This window comes from Rousettus aegyptiacus, unplaced genomic scaffold (assembly GCF_014176215.1).
Source record: "Rousettus aegyptiacus isolate mRouAeg1 unplaced genomic scaffold, mRouAeg1.p scaffold_m13_p_5, whole genome shotgun sequence".
Lineage (NCBI taxonomy): Eukaryota > Metazoa > Chordata > Mammalia > Chiroptera > Pteropodidae > Rousettus > Rousettus aegyptiacus.
Window position 1 is genome coordinate 81,505,069 of NW_023416308.1, and position 17,218 is coordinate 81,522,286.

The 17,218-nt window shown below is 43.5% G+C and overlaps 2 protein-coding genes and 1 pseudogene across 3 annotated transcripts; 1 reads left to right on the plus strand and 2 right to left on the minus strand.

The window, feature by feature from the left end:
- Positions 1–327: 327 nt before the first annotated feature.
- On the minus strand, positions 328–1,471 carry LOC107512133 (olfactory receptor 10A3). Its single transcript, XM_016147327.2, has one exon. It carries the CDS (start codon positions 1,348–1,350, stop codon positions 406–408), a length of 945 nt encoding a protein of 314 aa, XP_016002813.2. The 5' UTR covers positions 1,351–1,471; the 3' UTR covers positions 328–405.
- Positions 1,472–6,052: 4,581 nt separating this feature from the next.
- Positions 6,053–14,929, minus strand: NLRP10 (NLR family pyrin domain containing 10). 2 transcript variants are annotated; one of them, XM_016147412.2, is made up of 4 exons: positions 14,756–14,929; positions 11,326–11,657; positions 8,459–10,098; positions 6,053–6,701 (listed from the first exon to the last, which is right to left on the minus strand). In XM_016147412.2, exons 2-3 carry the CDS (start codon positions 11,603–11,605, stop codon positions 8,468–8,470), a joined length of 1,911 nt encoding a protein of 636 aa, XP_016002898.2. In that variant the 5' UTR covers positions 11,606–11,657; positions 14,756–14,929; the 3' UTR covers positions 6,053–6,701; positions 8,459–8,467. The 2 variants fall into 2 exon arrangements, with proteins under 2 accessions (XP_016002898.2, XP_036077360.1); XM_036221467.1 differs by lacking the exon at positions 6,053–6,701 and having other exon boundaries at positions 7,395–10,098.
- Positions 13,785–13,903, plus strand: LOC118603687 (annotated as a pseudogene).
- Positions 14,930–17,218: the final 2,289 nt, after the last annotated feature.

Here is a 17,218-nt window from a genome sequence, read left to right on the forward strand (position 1 = left end):
AAAAGTAATTCAACTATACCTATTAAATTTATAAATATATATACTCTTTGTCCCATCAGGACAACTTTGAAGAATCTATTATACAGAAATAAAATATCAGGACATATGAAACTAGATGTTTATTGAAGGTTTGTCTTAATAACAATAATCTAGTAATAACCTGAATGACCATAATAGAGGAACTGATAAACAAATCATTGTATTATATGAAAACATATATATTTAAGAAAAACGAAAGACAACAGTACATTATCAAAAGGGAGGTAACCATAATATATTATCGAATTTGGAAAACTCAACAAATTAAACATGTTCGTACTAAAAAATGAAGGATGTTCGGCCATTTGTTAAATTTAATAGAGTTCTGTCAGGCAATAGCAAATATCACATGGCTTCCCAGCACAGTTAGATTGTGTGCAAATCTACTTTTCTTCGCCACAATTTTATTAAAGCTCTGTTCATTTCACTGTTTCGCAAGCTGTAGATCAGTGGATTCAGCAGAGGTGTAAGCAATGTGTAAGCCAATGACATTAATTTCTTGATTTCTGGGGAGTAGCCAGATTTGGGCTGTAAATAAGTCATATTGGCCGTGCCATAGAAAAGGGTGACAGATATGAGATGGGAGGCACAGGTGGAAAACGCCTTTTGCCTTCCAGTGGTTGAAGGCATCTTCAGGATGGCAAAGAGAATTCGAATATAAGACAACAATATCAACAAGAAAGGAGCCACAATAATCAAAATGCTGCCAGTGAATGCATAGATTTCAAACAAAAAGGTGTCTGCACATACAAGCTCTAACACTGGAGGAGTCTCACAGAAGAGATGATTAATTTCACGGGGACCACAAAAGGGAAAACTGAAAACCCATGATGTCTGCACAGTAGCTACCATGATCCCTGACACCCATGAGAACATTACTAATTTTATGAAAACACTTTTGTTCATAATCATTGGGTAGCTCAGAGGATGGCAGATTGCAGCAAATCGGTCATATGCCATTGCCCCCAGGAGAAAACATTCAGTCCCGCCAAAAAAAAGAATGAAATACATCTGTGCAAAACAACTCACAAAGGAAATCGACGTTTTCTCAGTAGAGAGGACCACCAGCATTTCAGGCATGATGACTGCACTGAAACTCACATCCACCAAAGACAAGTTCTGGAGAAACAGATACATGGGAACGTGAAGGCTCTGTTCCAAGTAGATGATGAATATAATAATGGCATTTCCCATCAGGGTCACCAGATAAACAACCAAGAAAATCCCAAAGAGCTGCTTTTGGAGTTCAGGAAAGTTAGAAAATCCCAAGAGGATGAATTCAACCACAGAGCTTTGATTTTGCCTTTTCATTTCAGTAGTGGAGCGTATTTTGCTTTTATGGACATGGTATGTTAATTATGAAGTCACCATCCAGTTGCTGAGTTCAAGTCTGAAATTCTTAGTGGAAGATGAAATGATGAGCTTATTTTGAAGATCTTCAAGTTGGAAGTTTTGAGAATGGCCAATATATTGGAATAGTAAATCTTTCAAATACAAATGAAGAAGTGAAGAATATTGGCTGAGAAATTTTATTTTAAAAGTACAAAATAACAGCAGATGTTTTCTGGCAATTTTTTGCTAAGTTGAAAATTGATCCTATTTTTAAAATATACACAGATATATTATATTATTTAGAATCCATTGTCCATTACATTGATGTGTACATCTTTGTTCTTTTCCAGTGTATATTTATATGTGAATTTTCAAACATATAGCAAAAAAATCCAGAAAAAAATATATAATTTATAATTCAAAATTATAACAAATTTTTGATGAATATTTATTACAAATGCAAAAGTACAAAATAGATTTATATTACTTAGTTAAAAATTAAATATATGAATAGTACACCCAAACAAATATAGAAACACTCAAAAGGAGTTGATTTTAGATTCATTTATTGCAGGCGAACTTAAGTAAATTGCTCTAAGCATGCTGATTTCTGGTTAAAGTGGATCTGACTAATTATTTGAAATTTTCCTGAATGAGAAATTTTGAAGGTCAGTTCTCTATAGTCCATCTTTGTGACCATAAAGTGGCTTTGGGGGCTATAGGAAATACCATTTTTAGTCATTCTCTCTCTCTCTCTCTCTCTCTCTCTCTCTCTCTCATCACAAGCACACACATGCGCGTGCGCACACACACACACACACGCACACAGAAGTTTATTTAGCTATTAACCATTAATAAACACTGGTCGAGCACCTACCATGTGGGTGCCTGTGTGCCCTCAGAACATTTGAGCCATAAACTCAACAGAGACTTCCTCCTTGGCCACACAGCATAAAATAGCAACCCCTACCCCCTACCTCAGCACTCTGACTCCCATCTCCTGAGTTCATTTTTTGCTGTAACATTCATTACCAACTGAAATAACATATTTATTTGGGTTTTATCCTTATTTTCTAATTCCCTCTTTTGGAATGTAAGCTCCAGGAGGACAAGAACTTGTTCAGTTCTCAGTGCCTATAACAGATAATAAATGACATAACAGGCATTAAAGCAATATTTATTGAATAGATGGAGGAATAAATATTAAAATTAGGAAAACCCAGACTCTGTCCTTAAGGAATATAGTTCTGGAAGAAAAAAATAAATCAAATGCGAGAGGATAGAGGATCTCAGAATTAATCTATGGCTTTGGTAGGATTTTGAGGCCCCTTGTGGGATTAGAAATACCATTAGATTGAGGAGCCAGGCTCCTGTTCTGACTCTGCCACTACCTCCTAGATGAGTATCTGCCTCTCCTTGCACTCAGGTTCCCCTTGGCGGTAGGGAACAGGAAAATAACCTGGACATTTCTTCTGGCTCTGACATGGGTGTTTCTCTGATTTGTTCATAGAAAACTGCAAGCTAAAGGGCTTCCCCTCCATTCGTGTGACAGCCAGACTGAAGGGAGCCTGGAATAGTTGTGCGTGGGCATGTAGGAGGCACACATGCTACCTCAGTCCTTTGGACCAGCCAACCCCAAGAGCAGAGCTGACCATCTTCCTCGCAATCCAGCTGCTCCTCCCTAGCCCCTCTCTGAGTAGAGCACCTGTTTCTCCTCCCCAGTCACCCAGACCAACTCTCCCCTGTCTGCCATATCCTATTCACTATCAGAACCATGTATCTTTAAAAATAGAGGGTCCCTCTGGCCTTAACAAGTTCATTCACACTGACACTGCTCCAGCTCACTGCCTCTTTTCCTCAGTCTCAGTTTTCCCACATCATTAAATGGTCTCTTAATTGGCTTCAACATGTTTTGTAACTTCTCCTTCAATCTATCCCTCATACCTCTGCCAAAATAACCCTCCCTCTCAGAACCTTCATGGTCTTCTCTTACCCATGAAATAAAATGCCCACTCAGGCTGGCATTTAAGGAAAACTGGAGTGAGAACAAGTGCTCTAGAAATTTGCAGAGGGAAAAGATTATTTCCGAATGTAAAGGGGTAGTGAACAGCCATAATCGCAGCATGTCATGGGTAGAAAGGCTATTAAGTAAAAGGAGGAAGGCATAAGTAGGGAGGGTAACTTGCTCAAATCAAAGGTATTCAATGACATCTTAGCACTACAATGGAGGCTTACTGGTCTTTGTGTAATGCTCGAAAACCAGGAAAATTTCACTGTGGGACATGAACCAGAGGACAGGACCAACAAGCTGAAGACATGTCATGTCTTGAGCTCAGATCATTAGGACATTAACAGAGAGTAAAAGGCAAGTTGATTTACATAAGTGATTAAAAAAACAGAAACAACTGAACCTGAATACTCCCTCTTTTTTATCTTTAATATGAATTACCCTATTGCTGATCTAATTCCCTGGCATGTGCTTCTGGCTGTAGTATTGACTTTCTGCAAGATGTTGGGCAGATCACTCTGTATTTGTAGTTTCATCTTTCTACATGACCAGACTTATTTCTGAACACCTCCTACACTAGCTACAAAGCTCTATGAGTACAGTGCAAGCAAACTATTTATAGCTCTAATCATTACCCACATGATTGAATATGTAAATATATGAAAGACAGAGTAGTTGACATTCTTACCTGAGCACTAAGATATCACTTGATGGGCATCTCCAATTATCAATAAGAACTATAAATAGTAAACCCACTAACAGGTACAGAAGCAGAACCTGACCTATTAACTGCCTCAATTTTCATCTCATTTAATCAGATGTTTCACTTCTTTAGTTTATAAAAGAACTCTCACATAAATACAATTCAGTGATCCAATGGACTGATTTTGAGATATTATATGGTGTTAAATTGCTCGCCCTGGGAGAATCTTTCTCTGGAGAACTTACACTCAATTTATGTAGACTTTCCCACATGGAGATAGAAAAAGCTCAACTGCGCAAACTTGAAGCAATACTTTCCCAGGTTTCTACAGGGAATAAACACCTCTTCACTCAAGAGACTCAATTCTACCATGGCTTCCCCCTTAAGAATGAAAGCAGAGAGTGGCTAAGTGAAAGTTAGTAAATAAGCTGAGAGAAGAAAGGTGAAAGAGACAAGGGTGTGAGCTAAGGCAGACTGATCTAAACGGAAGGTCCGATTGCATGGGGTAGACAGTTTCTGCAAAGATAGGAAAACCGTTGAGGCAAGTAGATCGAAATGATTGTGGAAAGCCTATGTGTAATTACCAAAACATTCTATGTTTTCTAGTAGAAAAATGCAAACACTGAAAATTGGGGGCAGGGAAAGTCATTCAGAAGATTTTATAGTTGGAGCTTTTTAACTTGAAGTCCAAACATCTGGACTAGCGCAAATATGTCACTTGTCTGGCTCTCTTACTTTTCCGCTAAAATAAAGATAATGCTATTAATCTCAAATGGTATATGTAGGGACCAAGGGACAGAATTCAGCCTATATTGGCTTGACCAATGAATGAGACCATTGACTCAGTCCCAGTGATGCAGGACAGGGCAAATTTCCCCAAGCTGGGGAGGGAGACCAAGCCCTGCACTGAGAGAAGAGGGTCCTTTGGCAGAGAGTGTGGAAAGAATTCAATGGACATGCCAAAGTTAGAGTTAGAAAAGGAGTAACACTCCACAGATAGTGTGGTCTCCTCTCAGAGGCAGAGAGCGAGAGGGACATTGAATGTTCAGAGAATTCAGCTATTATGTCATTCTTTAGTTCCTGTGAGTTATAGTTTAAAAGACTCATTTCCTTTGCTACAGACATACTGTGAGAAAGGGGAAGGGCATGTAGCCTGAAGAGGTTAGAAATATGTAGAGCAAAAGGCCTACTGGCAGTTCTAAGCCTTTAATCCTTAGGTTCCCAGTGGTTTTAGCCATAAGAAAGAACAATTTTATTTGTGTAAGGCAGTCACTTAAAGACTGTCCTTCCTGTTTCCCCTTCACAGGTGTAGGGAATGGGTTGTTAGCAATCTCAGCAGAAATCTTCCTTGTTCTGAAAGTGTCCTCCTGGCCTGGCTGCAAGGCCAATCAGCATATTGTGGTCTCCTAATGTAGCTTTGTAACATTTTAATTCTCTTGCCTCCTCCCTACATTACCAGCAGAATACCAGGATGAGTGAGCCTGCAGGTTTAAACCAAGAACTATGCAGAACTCAGATGATGTAACCAGGACCTAGGTTCCCTTTCTCTATTTCTCATCTCTGCTTTCCTAGAGTAGGATCCATTCTCAAAGAAGCTTTCCCCTCCTAGGATCACTGAGGCTGCCAACAACACTCGGGGATAAAGTCTTTCTAATCTGTGTCCTGTAGGAAGCATACCAGTTATCCTGACTAGGATGGGAAATGCTGCCTAACATGCATTTTCTTGTGGTCCCTACCCCATAACCAGGGATAGCATAAATCCCAACTATGCATACTTAAAGAGGTTTAATGAAAAAAATTCCCCAAGAGAAATTGTTAGATGTGCTGGAAGAATGCACAAGGCTAAAGAGGTTAGCAAGGTTTATTGTAGCAGAGTAACAATCCCAAATGCCGGAGGAGGAGGGGGTGGGGGCTGAAACTTACATGGGGCTTGAGGTGGGCTTTTGTGGTAGGAGTATTTGGGGCAGGTAAATTGGCGGAGAAGGGAGGAGAGTCCAGTGAAGTGGGAGGTGAGCATGTAGCCTTGCCAACCCTGATGCAAGGCCCGGTTCCCACACAAAGGTAAGGGAGGAGTCTGGTTCCCACACTACGGGGTGGGGGATGAGGGGCCTAAGAGAATGAAGGTATTGTTGGAAGGGGAGAGAGGCCAGTAAATGATGGTGAGTCAACACTCAAATGCCCCTATATACATATGAGAAAGCACATTGTCTACTCGAAATTATTGTATTACTACAGGGAGGAAGATGAAAGCTGAGACCCAGTCAAATTTTATTAGTTGTTTTGGCAAGACAGACTGGAAGGATGGATAGGGAGCCACTCTCCCATTCCTTGCATTTCTGGAGGTGTCGATCCTTTCTTACTCAGTCCTAGGAGTGTGGCAATATGACCTAGGAAATATGGCCATGTGACCGAGGCCGTGAAACTCAGGCCTTACCAGTCAGAGAAGTTCATCTTCCAGACCACAGAGATTGTTCAAAGCTTGGCAGTACCCAGGGTCAGGTAACTTTCCTACTAGAACTATTAGTAAAGACTCTTCTCTTCTTTTGGGATTGTTGACTCAAGGATGGTTTAAGATGAGGCTCCTTATGGCCATCTTCTCTGACACATAAAGTTTACTTTCTGAAAAAAAGAGCAAAAGATAACTATAAAAATAACAACAGAGAGGAGAGAGAGTGAGAGCACCGACGACTGTTAGAAAGAGCCAGACATACCAAAAACTGGAAATCAGTTATTTTTTCTTTAAATAAACACAGTAAATAATTTAATTTTTGCTTAAGATAGTTTGTATTGAATGTGAATCCTAAGTAAAATAAAATGTCTGAACCTCAATAGGATGTTAGATCCATGTTTAAAAACAAAACAAAACAAAACCTGGACCTTCTTGGCCCCATGAAAATCCAGCAGTGTACTAGGTACGTGTTTCATCGCTCCCAAATTCTCTATGATATTCAGGAGTTGGTTTGCTGACAGCATCCATGCTCTTTAGAGGGCAATGCAGCCTAACTCAGTGGGTGTCAGCCATCCTCTTCAGTAATCCAGTGCAAATTGCCCTTTAATTAGTACATGCACACGTGTACTATTTCTTACATATTCTATGTACATACACAATTGATGGGTTCAATGTGCTATAATTATCAAATGTCCAGCCACCAAACTTCTTGTGAGAAGAAGAGTTAATAATAATTGGTGTCATGGCATACCAAGTCGACCACTCAGGGCTGAATTCCTCTGGATTCAGAGGTCAGGGTATATCCAGCAGATATACATGGAATCAACTTGTGAGGCTCATGACAACAATAAAAATGTGTGAGAAGCAAAAAGAGAAGTATCTGTCATTTTCCATGGGGCACTAAGAGCCCAAGGCAGCGTTAGCACCCTCAGCTCACTGGAGCCAGCAGCAAAGCTGGGATGGAGGCAGGTTTGCAGTGCCTGCAGGGTCTTCAAGGGCATCTACAACCATTGGCTGAGGTGTGAGCATTGAGAGACATCTCTGAGGAACCCCAGAAAAGAATGGGGCTCCTGACTGAACTTTAATTTCCTCATCTATGAAATGAGGGGTGGGAACTGACCACACCTACGTCTATAATTTCATCTTTTCTATACAGAGGGAACCAAAGCAGGAAAAGAGACTATAAGTTAGCTCTTGGAACGGACAGATCTTTGAAAAAAGAAGTCAGTTAATGAATGGTACATATGGGGACAACTGGGGCATGCTATTAGCAAAGAGGTTTTTCAAGTCATTTGAAGTAGAACTTCTAAGACCAAAGGTCTGTGACAAGCCATGGCTCATGTCCAACATGGAAATTCTAGAAGTTTCTAGAAAGACAGAAAGCTACTATTAATAAAAGCAGCCATTGATCAAAATACAGAGTCAATAGAACAGTACAGTATTTCCTTTAAATGTTGACATTGATATGCTTCACATTACCCAATCTTATAGAACGAGCACAATCCACATTTTATTATAGTGTTTATTTTATAGAAAAAAGTCGAATGAAATACTTCTATATTTGGTTATTGATACTAACATATAAAAGGAGCTACCGAAATAAGACTACACTACGGGAAGTTACAAACCGCTTGGGAGGGGAGGGTCCTAAATAACTGAACTTGAGCCATTGTTGACAAATATGATAGTTCCTAAGGACTCATTCCACATGAGTCCCCACATCCTATGTTCCAATCCTTCTGATCTTCTCTCTATGTCTCTTTTCTATTTGCTCCTCTGTCCTTCTACTCTTTCTAGTGCCCATTAGTGTGATCTCACACCTTTCCATTCCTTTCAACCCTGTCTTCCCCCAACCCTTCTGTCCCTCTACCCCACCATCCTCTGCCTCGTGTCCCCATTTCTGTGCTCCCCGTTCTGCTGCTCCTACCTGCCTTGTCTATAGTTCCTTTGTCCCTCTGCCTTTTCCATTAGAAGCTTCCCTTGGTGTCTTTGCTCCGTTACTTTTGTCCGCAACTGGACATTTTTGCTCCTCTTTCTGTTCATTACTCAAGCTGGTTTTGACAGAAAATGAGTTCTTGCTGGGGGATTTCTTATTTTTTGAATGTCTTATCTGAAAGTCTATGTCACTCAACTGAACGCTCTTTGCCAGATTCTTCATTTTAGACTCATACAGGGACAATTCCAAATCCCAGGTCTTTTTATGCTTTATAGAGCTCATTTGTTCTTTGAAATTCTTCAGATCTTGCTTTAGCGAGGGTGAAATTTTGAAGCAGAATGTTAGCTCAAAGTTTGAGCAGCTCTCTTTTTTCGATATGTCCAATAAAAACTGCATAGTGAGGGTCATGTCCTCACTCTCCGCCTGCTTATTTTCATCCAGCAGCCTATTCAGTTCTCTGAGGGACTCGTCACCCAGCTGGCTCTCATCCTCTTTTACCAGGTAGGACATCGCATGGAAAAATTCCTGGAAGCTAATGTGGCGGAAGCTGTAGAACTTCTTGATGTTAAGCCCCTCTTGGTAATCGATGCTGCTCAGGAAAGCGGCAAGGCTGGGCCCATCTAAATTGTGCTTCCTGAGGTCAGCCTCTTCAAACAGGAACCTCTGGTGCTGGATACCCTCAGCTGCCAAGGAGCACAGACCCCTTAGAACTCTGTGTCGGGTAAGCTCGGAGCAGTCCCTGTTGTCACTGGGCGGCAGGAAGGTGGAGACGTAGGCCATGAAGAGGTCAGTGCCATTACTGGGAGTCTCTGAGACCACTCCACCTCTCTCCATCTGCCCCTTCAGCCACGAGCAGACCACCCAGCAAATGCCTGGAACCTGACATGCTTTGTAGAGGAAGTCATTTCCCAGTGCAATGTCTAAGGCGTTTCTGGCTTGCTCCTCATCTGTGAAATAGGATCTGAAATACCTTTCCTTCTCCTCCTTAGAGAAACCCAAGATGTGAAGGTGGCGTGGTTGTTTCAGCAAGGGCTCCAGGTTCCGCAAAGCCAGGGGCCGAGTTGTGATGAGAAGAGAGGACAGGGGAAGGACCTTTCTCCTTATCAGACGGTGCAGCATATCCTCCATGGGACTGGGCCCCGGCCTCCTCAGCCTCTTCGCATAGGACCGCTGCAGCTCATCGTAGCCGTCCAGGATAAACAGGAGCCGTTCTGGCTGCTGCTTCTGAATCTCTGCGACGGGTGCTTTGTTGTCCCCACAGCACCAGATGAGGAGCTGGTCAAGCGTGCTCTCCTGCAGCAGGGTCACTTCTCTGCAGCTCACGTAAAAGACATAATCAAACCGGCCTGGGTACAGGGTGCCAGTGGCCCAGTCCAGCACCATTTTTCTGGCCAGTGTTGTCTTTCCAGTGCCAGCAGACCCCTGTATCACTACTGTGGGCGGGCCTTGGGCAGGCTTTTCCCCTGGATCAAATAGAGCCTCCACCTTAACAGAGTCCATCTCCTGCTCCAGGATGGGGCTCCCTGCGCAGGGCTTGGCCACCAGGAGCAGCTCGTAGTAGTTGTGGTTGACCCCGTCTTCTTGCCTCTCCTCTAGGCAGCGCACATGCTCTCGGTATATTTCTCTGTAATCTGAGCCAACCAAGTTGCATATTAGGTGGTGAGACAGGAATAAAAGAAGACAAAATGCCCTTTGAACTCTGGACTCTGCTCTTTAGTCTCATCTCCTACACTAACTTGTATCTCACTGAGTTTATACATCTAGCTGCATGGGGAGGGACCACTGTACATGTGTCTGAGTGTGTGTGTGTGTGTGTGTGTGTGCGCGCGCGCACGTGCACGCACACATATGTATGTGTGTTCTTCATGTGCACGTCTGTTAAGCGTGCAAGGGTGTGTTTAGTGTGTGTGAATATCCGTGGGAATGGTTGTGTCCACATGTGCTCACGGGAGTGTACTTGTGGAAGCTTGTATGTTTTTGTGTAGAGAAGGCATCCCAGTGTACATCGGCAAGTATGTATTTGTAAGAATATGGTTACATGCAAAAGTCTGTGTGTGTGTGTTTGAATGTCTTGAGTGTTCATGTGAAATTCCTTGTCTGAAATGGCGAGAAAGGAGAGGCCAAAGGAAAAAGAGGCTGTGAGACAGTGAAGCCATAGAAGCCTGTTCTGAGTAAAGGCCGGGCCAGGTGCTGTGAGGATACACCAGCTTCTGAGCTGGAACCGTGACTCTGAGTCTATGGAACCTCTCACCTCTGTGTCAGAGGAACTCACAAGTGTGAAAGAGCCTATAGAGGGAGCACGGGCACCAACAGACTCTCCCTCCTCTTCAGCACCCCAAGAGAAGGGATAGGAGGCCTTTTAGATTTCATACCCACCCCACTCTCTAAAGCACCATCAATCAGTCCACCAGTTCCTTGAGAGAGCAGGGTGCAGGAGTGGGCTGTCCTCTCTGAAAAGTAGCCTGAGCTGTCTGCTGGGAGAGCTACGAGGGAAAGGTCTGACCCCACGCCCTGATGCCATTTCTTCTGATTAAGAGAAACCCCTTCACCAACACCATCCCCTATCTCCAAGCCCCTTTCTTCATACTCTCCCATTCTCTGGCACTATAGCTGGAGATAGGAGGTGAAACATTATGGCCATAACATACCCTAATCTTTCTATAAATAAATCCCCACCCTCGGCTCAGGCCTTTCACCCCACAGCTGTCAGAGTCTTCAGTCAGAGAACACCAGGACCCTCAGGCATTGAAAGGATGAAAGCAGGTACAACTTATCGGCCATGGTAGTTTCTGGAAATGTCATGGTAGGGAGGGAGTCCCTGTACCACCCTGACCTCCCCTCGCCCCTGCTGAACTCACCATTTAGACAAACGTGGCTGAGCTGGTCCACGAGTTCTAACAGGTGCATGACCTTCAGCACCTTGAGCACCACTTTCACAGCCTCCTGTGCTCCATACATCGAAATCAGCCGAGAAGCCAGGTCCACCCGACTCAGGCCTTCCAGCTCCCCTCGGGCCAGCCCCGGGCCCTCAAGCAGGGTTCCGTCTCGTAAGTGGAACTTTAATATCTTGAAGTCGTTTTCCTCAAGGTCATTCAAAGCCTGGAGCAATGCTTCCCGTGGGTTGCTGGCCAGGGCCATGGTATTTGGGGTGAAGAGTCAAGATCAGACCTGTGACCTGGAGGAGGGGGAGCTGGGTGGGAAAAGAGAAGAAGTCACCACTGAGGAAAGAGCAGCCTAAAGGCACCTCGGTCTACCCTGTTCTCTGGGTGCTCAGAAAGCTGCTGAGCACAAACCAGGGAGAGACGTGAAACGCGCAAGTTTCCGAGAAAGGGGTGGGTGAGATGGCAGGGGAATCTTCCTTGTCATTCCCTGCTCTGCCTTTGTCAACCGACATGTGTGTGCATGTGGCAAACAGAAGTGAAGAATGAGGGTATGTTGATCTCTATCTACCTACCTCTCGATCTCTCTCCTCCCTCCCTCCCAAACACATTATTTATCAGGCCCTGTATACCTCCTTAGACAGTTTTGGTTAAGAAAATAAAAATTATGTTTTGCTGGAACTGCTGAGGTATGACATTTTTGCTAGGGCTGCTGAGGTATAGCAAGAAGGTAAAAAAAATCTATGCTCATCATCTCATTGGCCTCACACATCAGCCTCATGGACTTAGTCACACATAGGATTTCAAAGCTGAAAGTCTTCTCATTCAGATAAAGAGACTAATTCAAATCATGGCAAAAGAAATGGCCACTTTGAGGGCTCACTCTGTGCTGAGTGATTTACATGTATTATCCCTTTTGATCATCACAGGAACTGTCTTGAGGCTCCTTCCAGATGAGAAATTTGACGGTCAGAGAAAAATGGTTTTCTAGAATTTTCCAGAGCTAGACCAGTGGCCATAGAGGTGAGATTTAAGTCCTGGTCTATGATCTGAGTAGATAGACAGAAAGAGAAGGAAAGACATAGTAAGTAGACAGGTGAAGGAACTAGGTTTGAGTAGCATTTAGTTGAGCTAAACACTACCTGAAACTGGAGAGATCTGTAGAGACTAAAGCCAAAAAAGAAAGAGAGCAGTGTCTTGAGTTGTGATTAAGATACAGAGCTAAAATGTTGCCAGGGTGGCAGTCTTCAGAAGTTAAGCAACAATTCATAGAAAGCTTTCAGAGTCCAATGGGGAATGTTGCTGAGATTCAAATATCAACATTTTAAGTACATACCAAAAGGAGGGTGAAAATTTTAGTAAAATATTAGGATACAGGGACTTTAGCTGCGAGTTACAGGGCAGTTTAGAAACATAAGCCGGTTGTTGCAGGAGCAACATACAATACAGCCTCAGGCTCCCCTGCAAATCACTGCTGTTGGCAAAGCTAATACAGGAAAGAACAAGAAACAAGTGCTCGCCAAGAAGATATGCAGTCTAGGCTGTTCAGTTGATTAAGGCTGGGAGACCTAAAGGTGAGGCCAGAACCACGAACTCACTGCAGTAGGAGCCCAACGAGCAAGGTTCTGGGAACTGAAACGGATCAGATCCCTTTTTCTGATCAGACAGCTTCCTAAGCCAGACCCGAGTCCACTTAGCCTACTGTGCTTGGTGATGCTAGTATTAAAGGGCTGCTTGTGACTACCCCCTCCCCCAGACACCTACCCTCGATACCCACCAGGCCCCAGTATGTGTGGGGCTGGTACAGAAGAACCCCAGAGCCTCAGAGAAGCACAAACACACACACACACATTCCATCTGACTGTCAGTAGTGAACTTGCTCACCACGGGAGAATGTGACCTCATTCTTTCATACCTTTAAGTTGAAAAACAAGGGAGGGGCCAAAGGGATGAATTCTTCTGTCACCAAGAAATAAATAGTCCAGGAGGCCTTCCGTCTCCCCCTCTGAAAGCCCAGCCCTCTCTACAACTTGACTTCAGGCCAGGCTGGGGCTGTTTGACTTGAGAGACAGAGGAATTGGGGCCCTGCCAACATCACAGTTTCGGCCACGGCCCCTCTTCTTTATGTTGTTGAAACCACAGGAGTATGTGCTCCACCAAAGTGGAAAAGGAGGAAGACAGGACACTCTCCAGGAAAGAGGAATCCAGATGAGGAGAAAATAAAGTCCTAGAAGGCAGCTGGTCAGAGGGTCTGGAGAGCTGATGGCCCAGGAACCCTGACAGAGTAGAATGGGGGTTTCAGAAAGACCGTCTCCAAGTGAAAAAAAGAAAAGAAAAGGTCAATAGATAATGCCTAAAATTGACAAAACAGAAGGTAGAAATATACATGCATTTAGAAGTGCCGAGAGATAAGAAGAAACAGTTTAAAATGTAAAGTAGTCTACTGCTGTGCCACCCTGAACAAGCCTGATCCCGTCTGATCTCAGAAGCTAAGCAGGGTCAGGCCTGGTTAGTACTTGGATGGGAGACTACCTAGGAAGACTAAGTGCTATAGGCATAAAAAATAAAAATAAAAAATAAGGGATTATAAAATGACAAGGTCCTTGTAATCTGTGAGGTCAACCAAGGGTTGCCTCACCTAAAAAATAAATAAACATATTTTTTAAAAATTAACAAAGAAAGGATAGGAAGTAAAGAAATGGAGTTAATATCTACATAGAGATGCAAAAAGGAAAAAATAATGTCTAGAAAAAAATTTTAAGACACTTAGCAGCAAAAAGAGTCAGAGGTCCTGAGGGGGTGATGAGTGAAGTTTTTGTCTGTTTTAACATGGAAGAGGATAGCAAATGCTGACAAAACAAAACAAAACCGTCCAACAGAGGGGTCAAGTTAGAGATGCTGGTGAGAGAAAGGAGTAATGGAGGAGAGAACTAAGAATGCGGATCGGGAGAGGATTCAAAGCTTTTGGCAAGAGGATGGAGAGAACATCATCCATGCCCCCCAAGCAAGTGAGAGAGGTTGTTAGGCAGAGCAAAGCAGGTCTGTGGGCAGAAGACGAGGATAATCATGACTGGTGGTCCCCAAGAAAGATGAGTAAGCACATCCCCTAAGGGTTAGTGGGCTAGATGAGGAAGAAAGAAGTTGTGAGGTAGCTGCTGGAGCCTCTCTCCCATGCACCTTTCCTCCCTGTCCAGGGCTTCCAGTGCCCACTGCTCAGGAAGTTCTCCCAGAGTCCAGGGGAACAGGCAGGAATGGGAATTGGTCTCTCCCAGAGCTTTAACCAAGCTGTGGCTAGAGACAGAACCTAGACAGCAAGAACCAAGCCCAAGAAGCCAAAATGAGAAAATGGAGTGAGACACAGCTGCCCACGCCGTGTGACAGAAACAGAGAAGTGAGATGAATCACTTACTGTGAAGGCTCTCAGGTCTGCCTCATTATAAGGTTCCAGGTCTGGAGCTCATAGGGCCAGGGACTGAGAGTTCACTTGAAGGAAGTAGAAATGAGATACAGAAGAACCAATTCTGATTATTGGGTGGAAGCAGGAAATGAAATGAGGACTCCCTCCCTGTTAACCCTAGCCTGGCTGTGGGCAGAACTGACAACTGGCACAAATGAGTCCCAGACAGGGAAGCAGTAGAGACAAAAGAGGCAGAGACCAAGAGTAGAGACAGAGAAGATATACAAAGAAGAATGAGAGAGAAATGAGAAGACAAAATAGAGAGAGAAACAGATAGATGAAGCTAGCTAATGGGTATGGATCTCTCTCAATCTCAGTCTCTCTCTCTCTCTCTTTCTCTCTCTACACACGCGCGTATGCACATACACACACACACACACACAATTTATATGCTCTAAAAAATGGGGTCCAGCCTGCCTGGATCCCTAAATCAGCCATTGAAAAGCTAGCATCCTGGGTGTATGCACTCCCTTGTTCTGGCCAGTCACCATCCCTAGAAGACCATGGCAACAATCTTTCTCCTTCTGTTCCTGAGCTACATGGCTGGAGAAAAACACAAAAGCCAACCAGAGCCTTAAGGTCTCCAGGCTCAGGTGAGTCCTTCCATAATTGATCAATGTCTTTGATGACTCACTCTTGGCCCTTCTTCCAAATATCACCCATTGCCCCAAGGCTGAACCCCACCGATGCAGATCACCTTGCCTCCCTGAGGAAAACATTTGGCAGGAACTCCTGCAGCTTCCCTTCCCTCTCCAAGTTAAAGTGTCTCTGATCCTTCATCCATCCCTTTCTCCTTTCCCACCAGAGAGAAAAATCTTTAGGCCATCAATATAAAGGCAAAGTTCTGAATGGTGAAATGTCCACGCCCAACTCGAATCAACACATACATGGGAGGTCCCAAGGTTCTGTCTGGTCAGTCTGGGGCAGCAATACCTCTTCTTTGGGGGTGGTTCTCTCTTCTGGATTTCTCCCCAAGAAATGATCTCAGGGCACCAGCCTGGGCTAAAGCAGATACCTACAAGGCACCCATAGGGGGGGCCACCAGGCCAGGGCCACCTTTCCAGCATGTCCTTCATCCTGCCGCAGACCATCCCTCTTATTTAGGCTTTTCCATTTGGATCCCCCTTCCTGCCTCTTTCATTAGATAACTCTTCTTGATCATACTTGTATAGTCAATCTTTTTCTCTCCTCAAGAGTCTTACTCTTAGTTTAAAATATACTTAAAGCTCTTCCAGCCTAAATTGTCCCCCTCTCAATCTGCTGTTCCCACAGTTACTGCCTTAAATGTCTCCTTTTTCTTTCCAGCAACTTCCTTGAGAACTGAGTAGCCAGTACTCACTGCCATCGATTCAAACCAACCATTCTCTCACACCTGAATTCTGGTTTCCATGCCCACCCTACCCTCAGTTTCACTGGCAAAGCTCTACTAGGTTTGCTAAAGATCCAGGTCGTCAACTCCAAGAGTCATTTTTCAATCCTCCTCTGATAGGCTATTCACCTGTGTTTGGGGAAATTAAAAAAAAAAATTAAAAAAAAAGTTTACACAGAGTCCTGACAGGGGAACAGGGGCATGTGAATTCTAACTATAGAAAGTAGCTCCAAGGAGAAAGCAGTTCTTGGCATAAGAGTTGAGACTAAGAAACCCAAAATCACCCACCCACCTTGACAAGTCTTGACCTGACCTAATTAAGGGTGTTTGGTAGGCTTCTGACAAGCAGATGTTATCACTCCCATTGTACTGAGAAGAAAACTGAGGGCTCAGAAAAAAATAGATTGCCCAAAGTTACACAATGAGTTAGGATCAGAGTGTAAGAGTGAAAAATTCTCCAGTAAATTAGTCACTAGGGCAAGACAGGGAGTAGTGATATCTTCAGGTGCCAGCTCCCAAGAAGAAGAAAAAAAAACAATGAACAATATTACCACCAGGATGCAGATAACAGAACTGTCTACCAGGCCCTGTTTTCTATAAGATTTAAGAGTCCCCCAGAAACAACATTTTTGCACCAGACGATAACAGCCAACTTCTGCTTCTATAATCTGCTTAATGTAGATTAAGCTAGGGTGTCGTTCTAGGAGATGTCCTGTGCAAAGATATACTAATGGCTAACTTCTGCTTCTGTAAACCTGCTTGCTTGTTTGATGTGGCTTTAGGCTTTATAAGCTGCCTCCTCTGAAAGCTTGGGGCTGATTCTCTAGTGGGGAGAGTCAGTCGCCGGCCAGCTAATAAAGGCTCACAATTCATCTCAATTGGCTCCGTGGGTCTTAGATTTGAATGTACCATAACAAGAGCTCCTTCCATCACAGAGTAACGCCAATAGCTACTAAATAATAATAATAACAATAACAACAACAACAATAATAGTAATAATAATAGACATCTAAATGGTGATGCATCCAAAAATGAACTTGGGATTT

Excerpts from the sequence above, each read along its gene's own strand:
- NLRP10 (XM_016147412.2), bottom strand. The coding sequence starts at position 11,605 with ATGGCCCTGGCCAGCAACCCACGGGAAGCATTGCTCCAGGCTTTGAAT. Across the intron at positions 10,099-11,325 it reads CAGCCACGTTTGTCTAAATG|ATTACAGAGAAATATACCGA; the intron begins GTGAGTTCAGCA and ends TGGTTGGCTCAG.
- LOC107512133 (XM_016147327.2), bottom strand. The coding sequence starts at position 1,350 with ATGAAAAGGCAAAATCAAAGCTCTGTGGTTGAATTCATCCTCTTGGGA.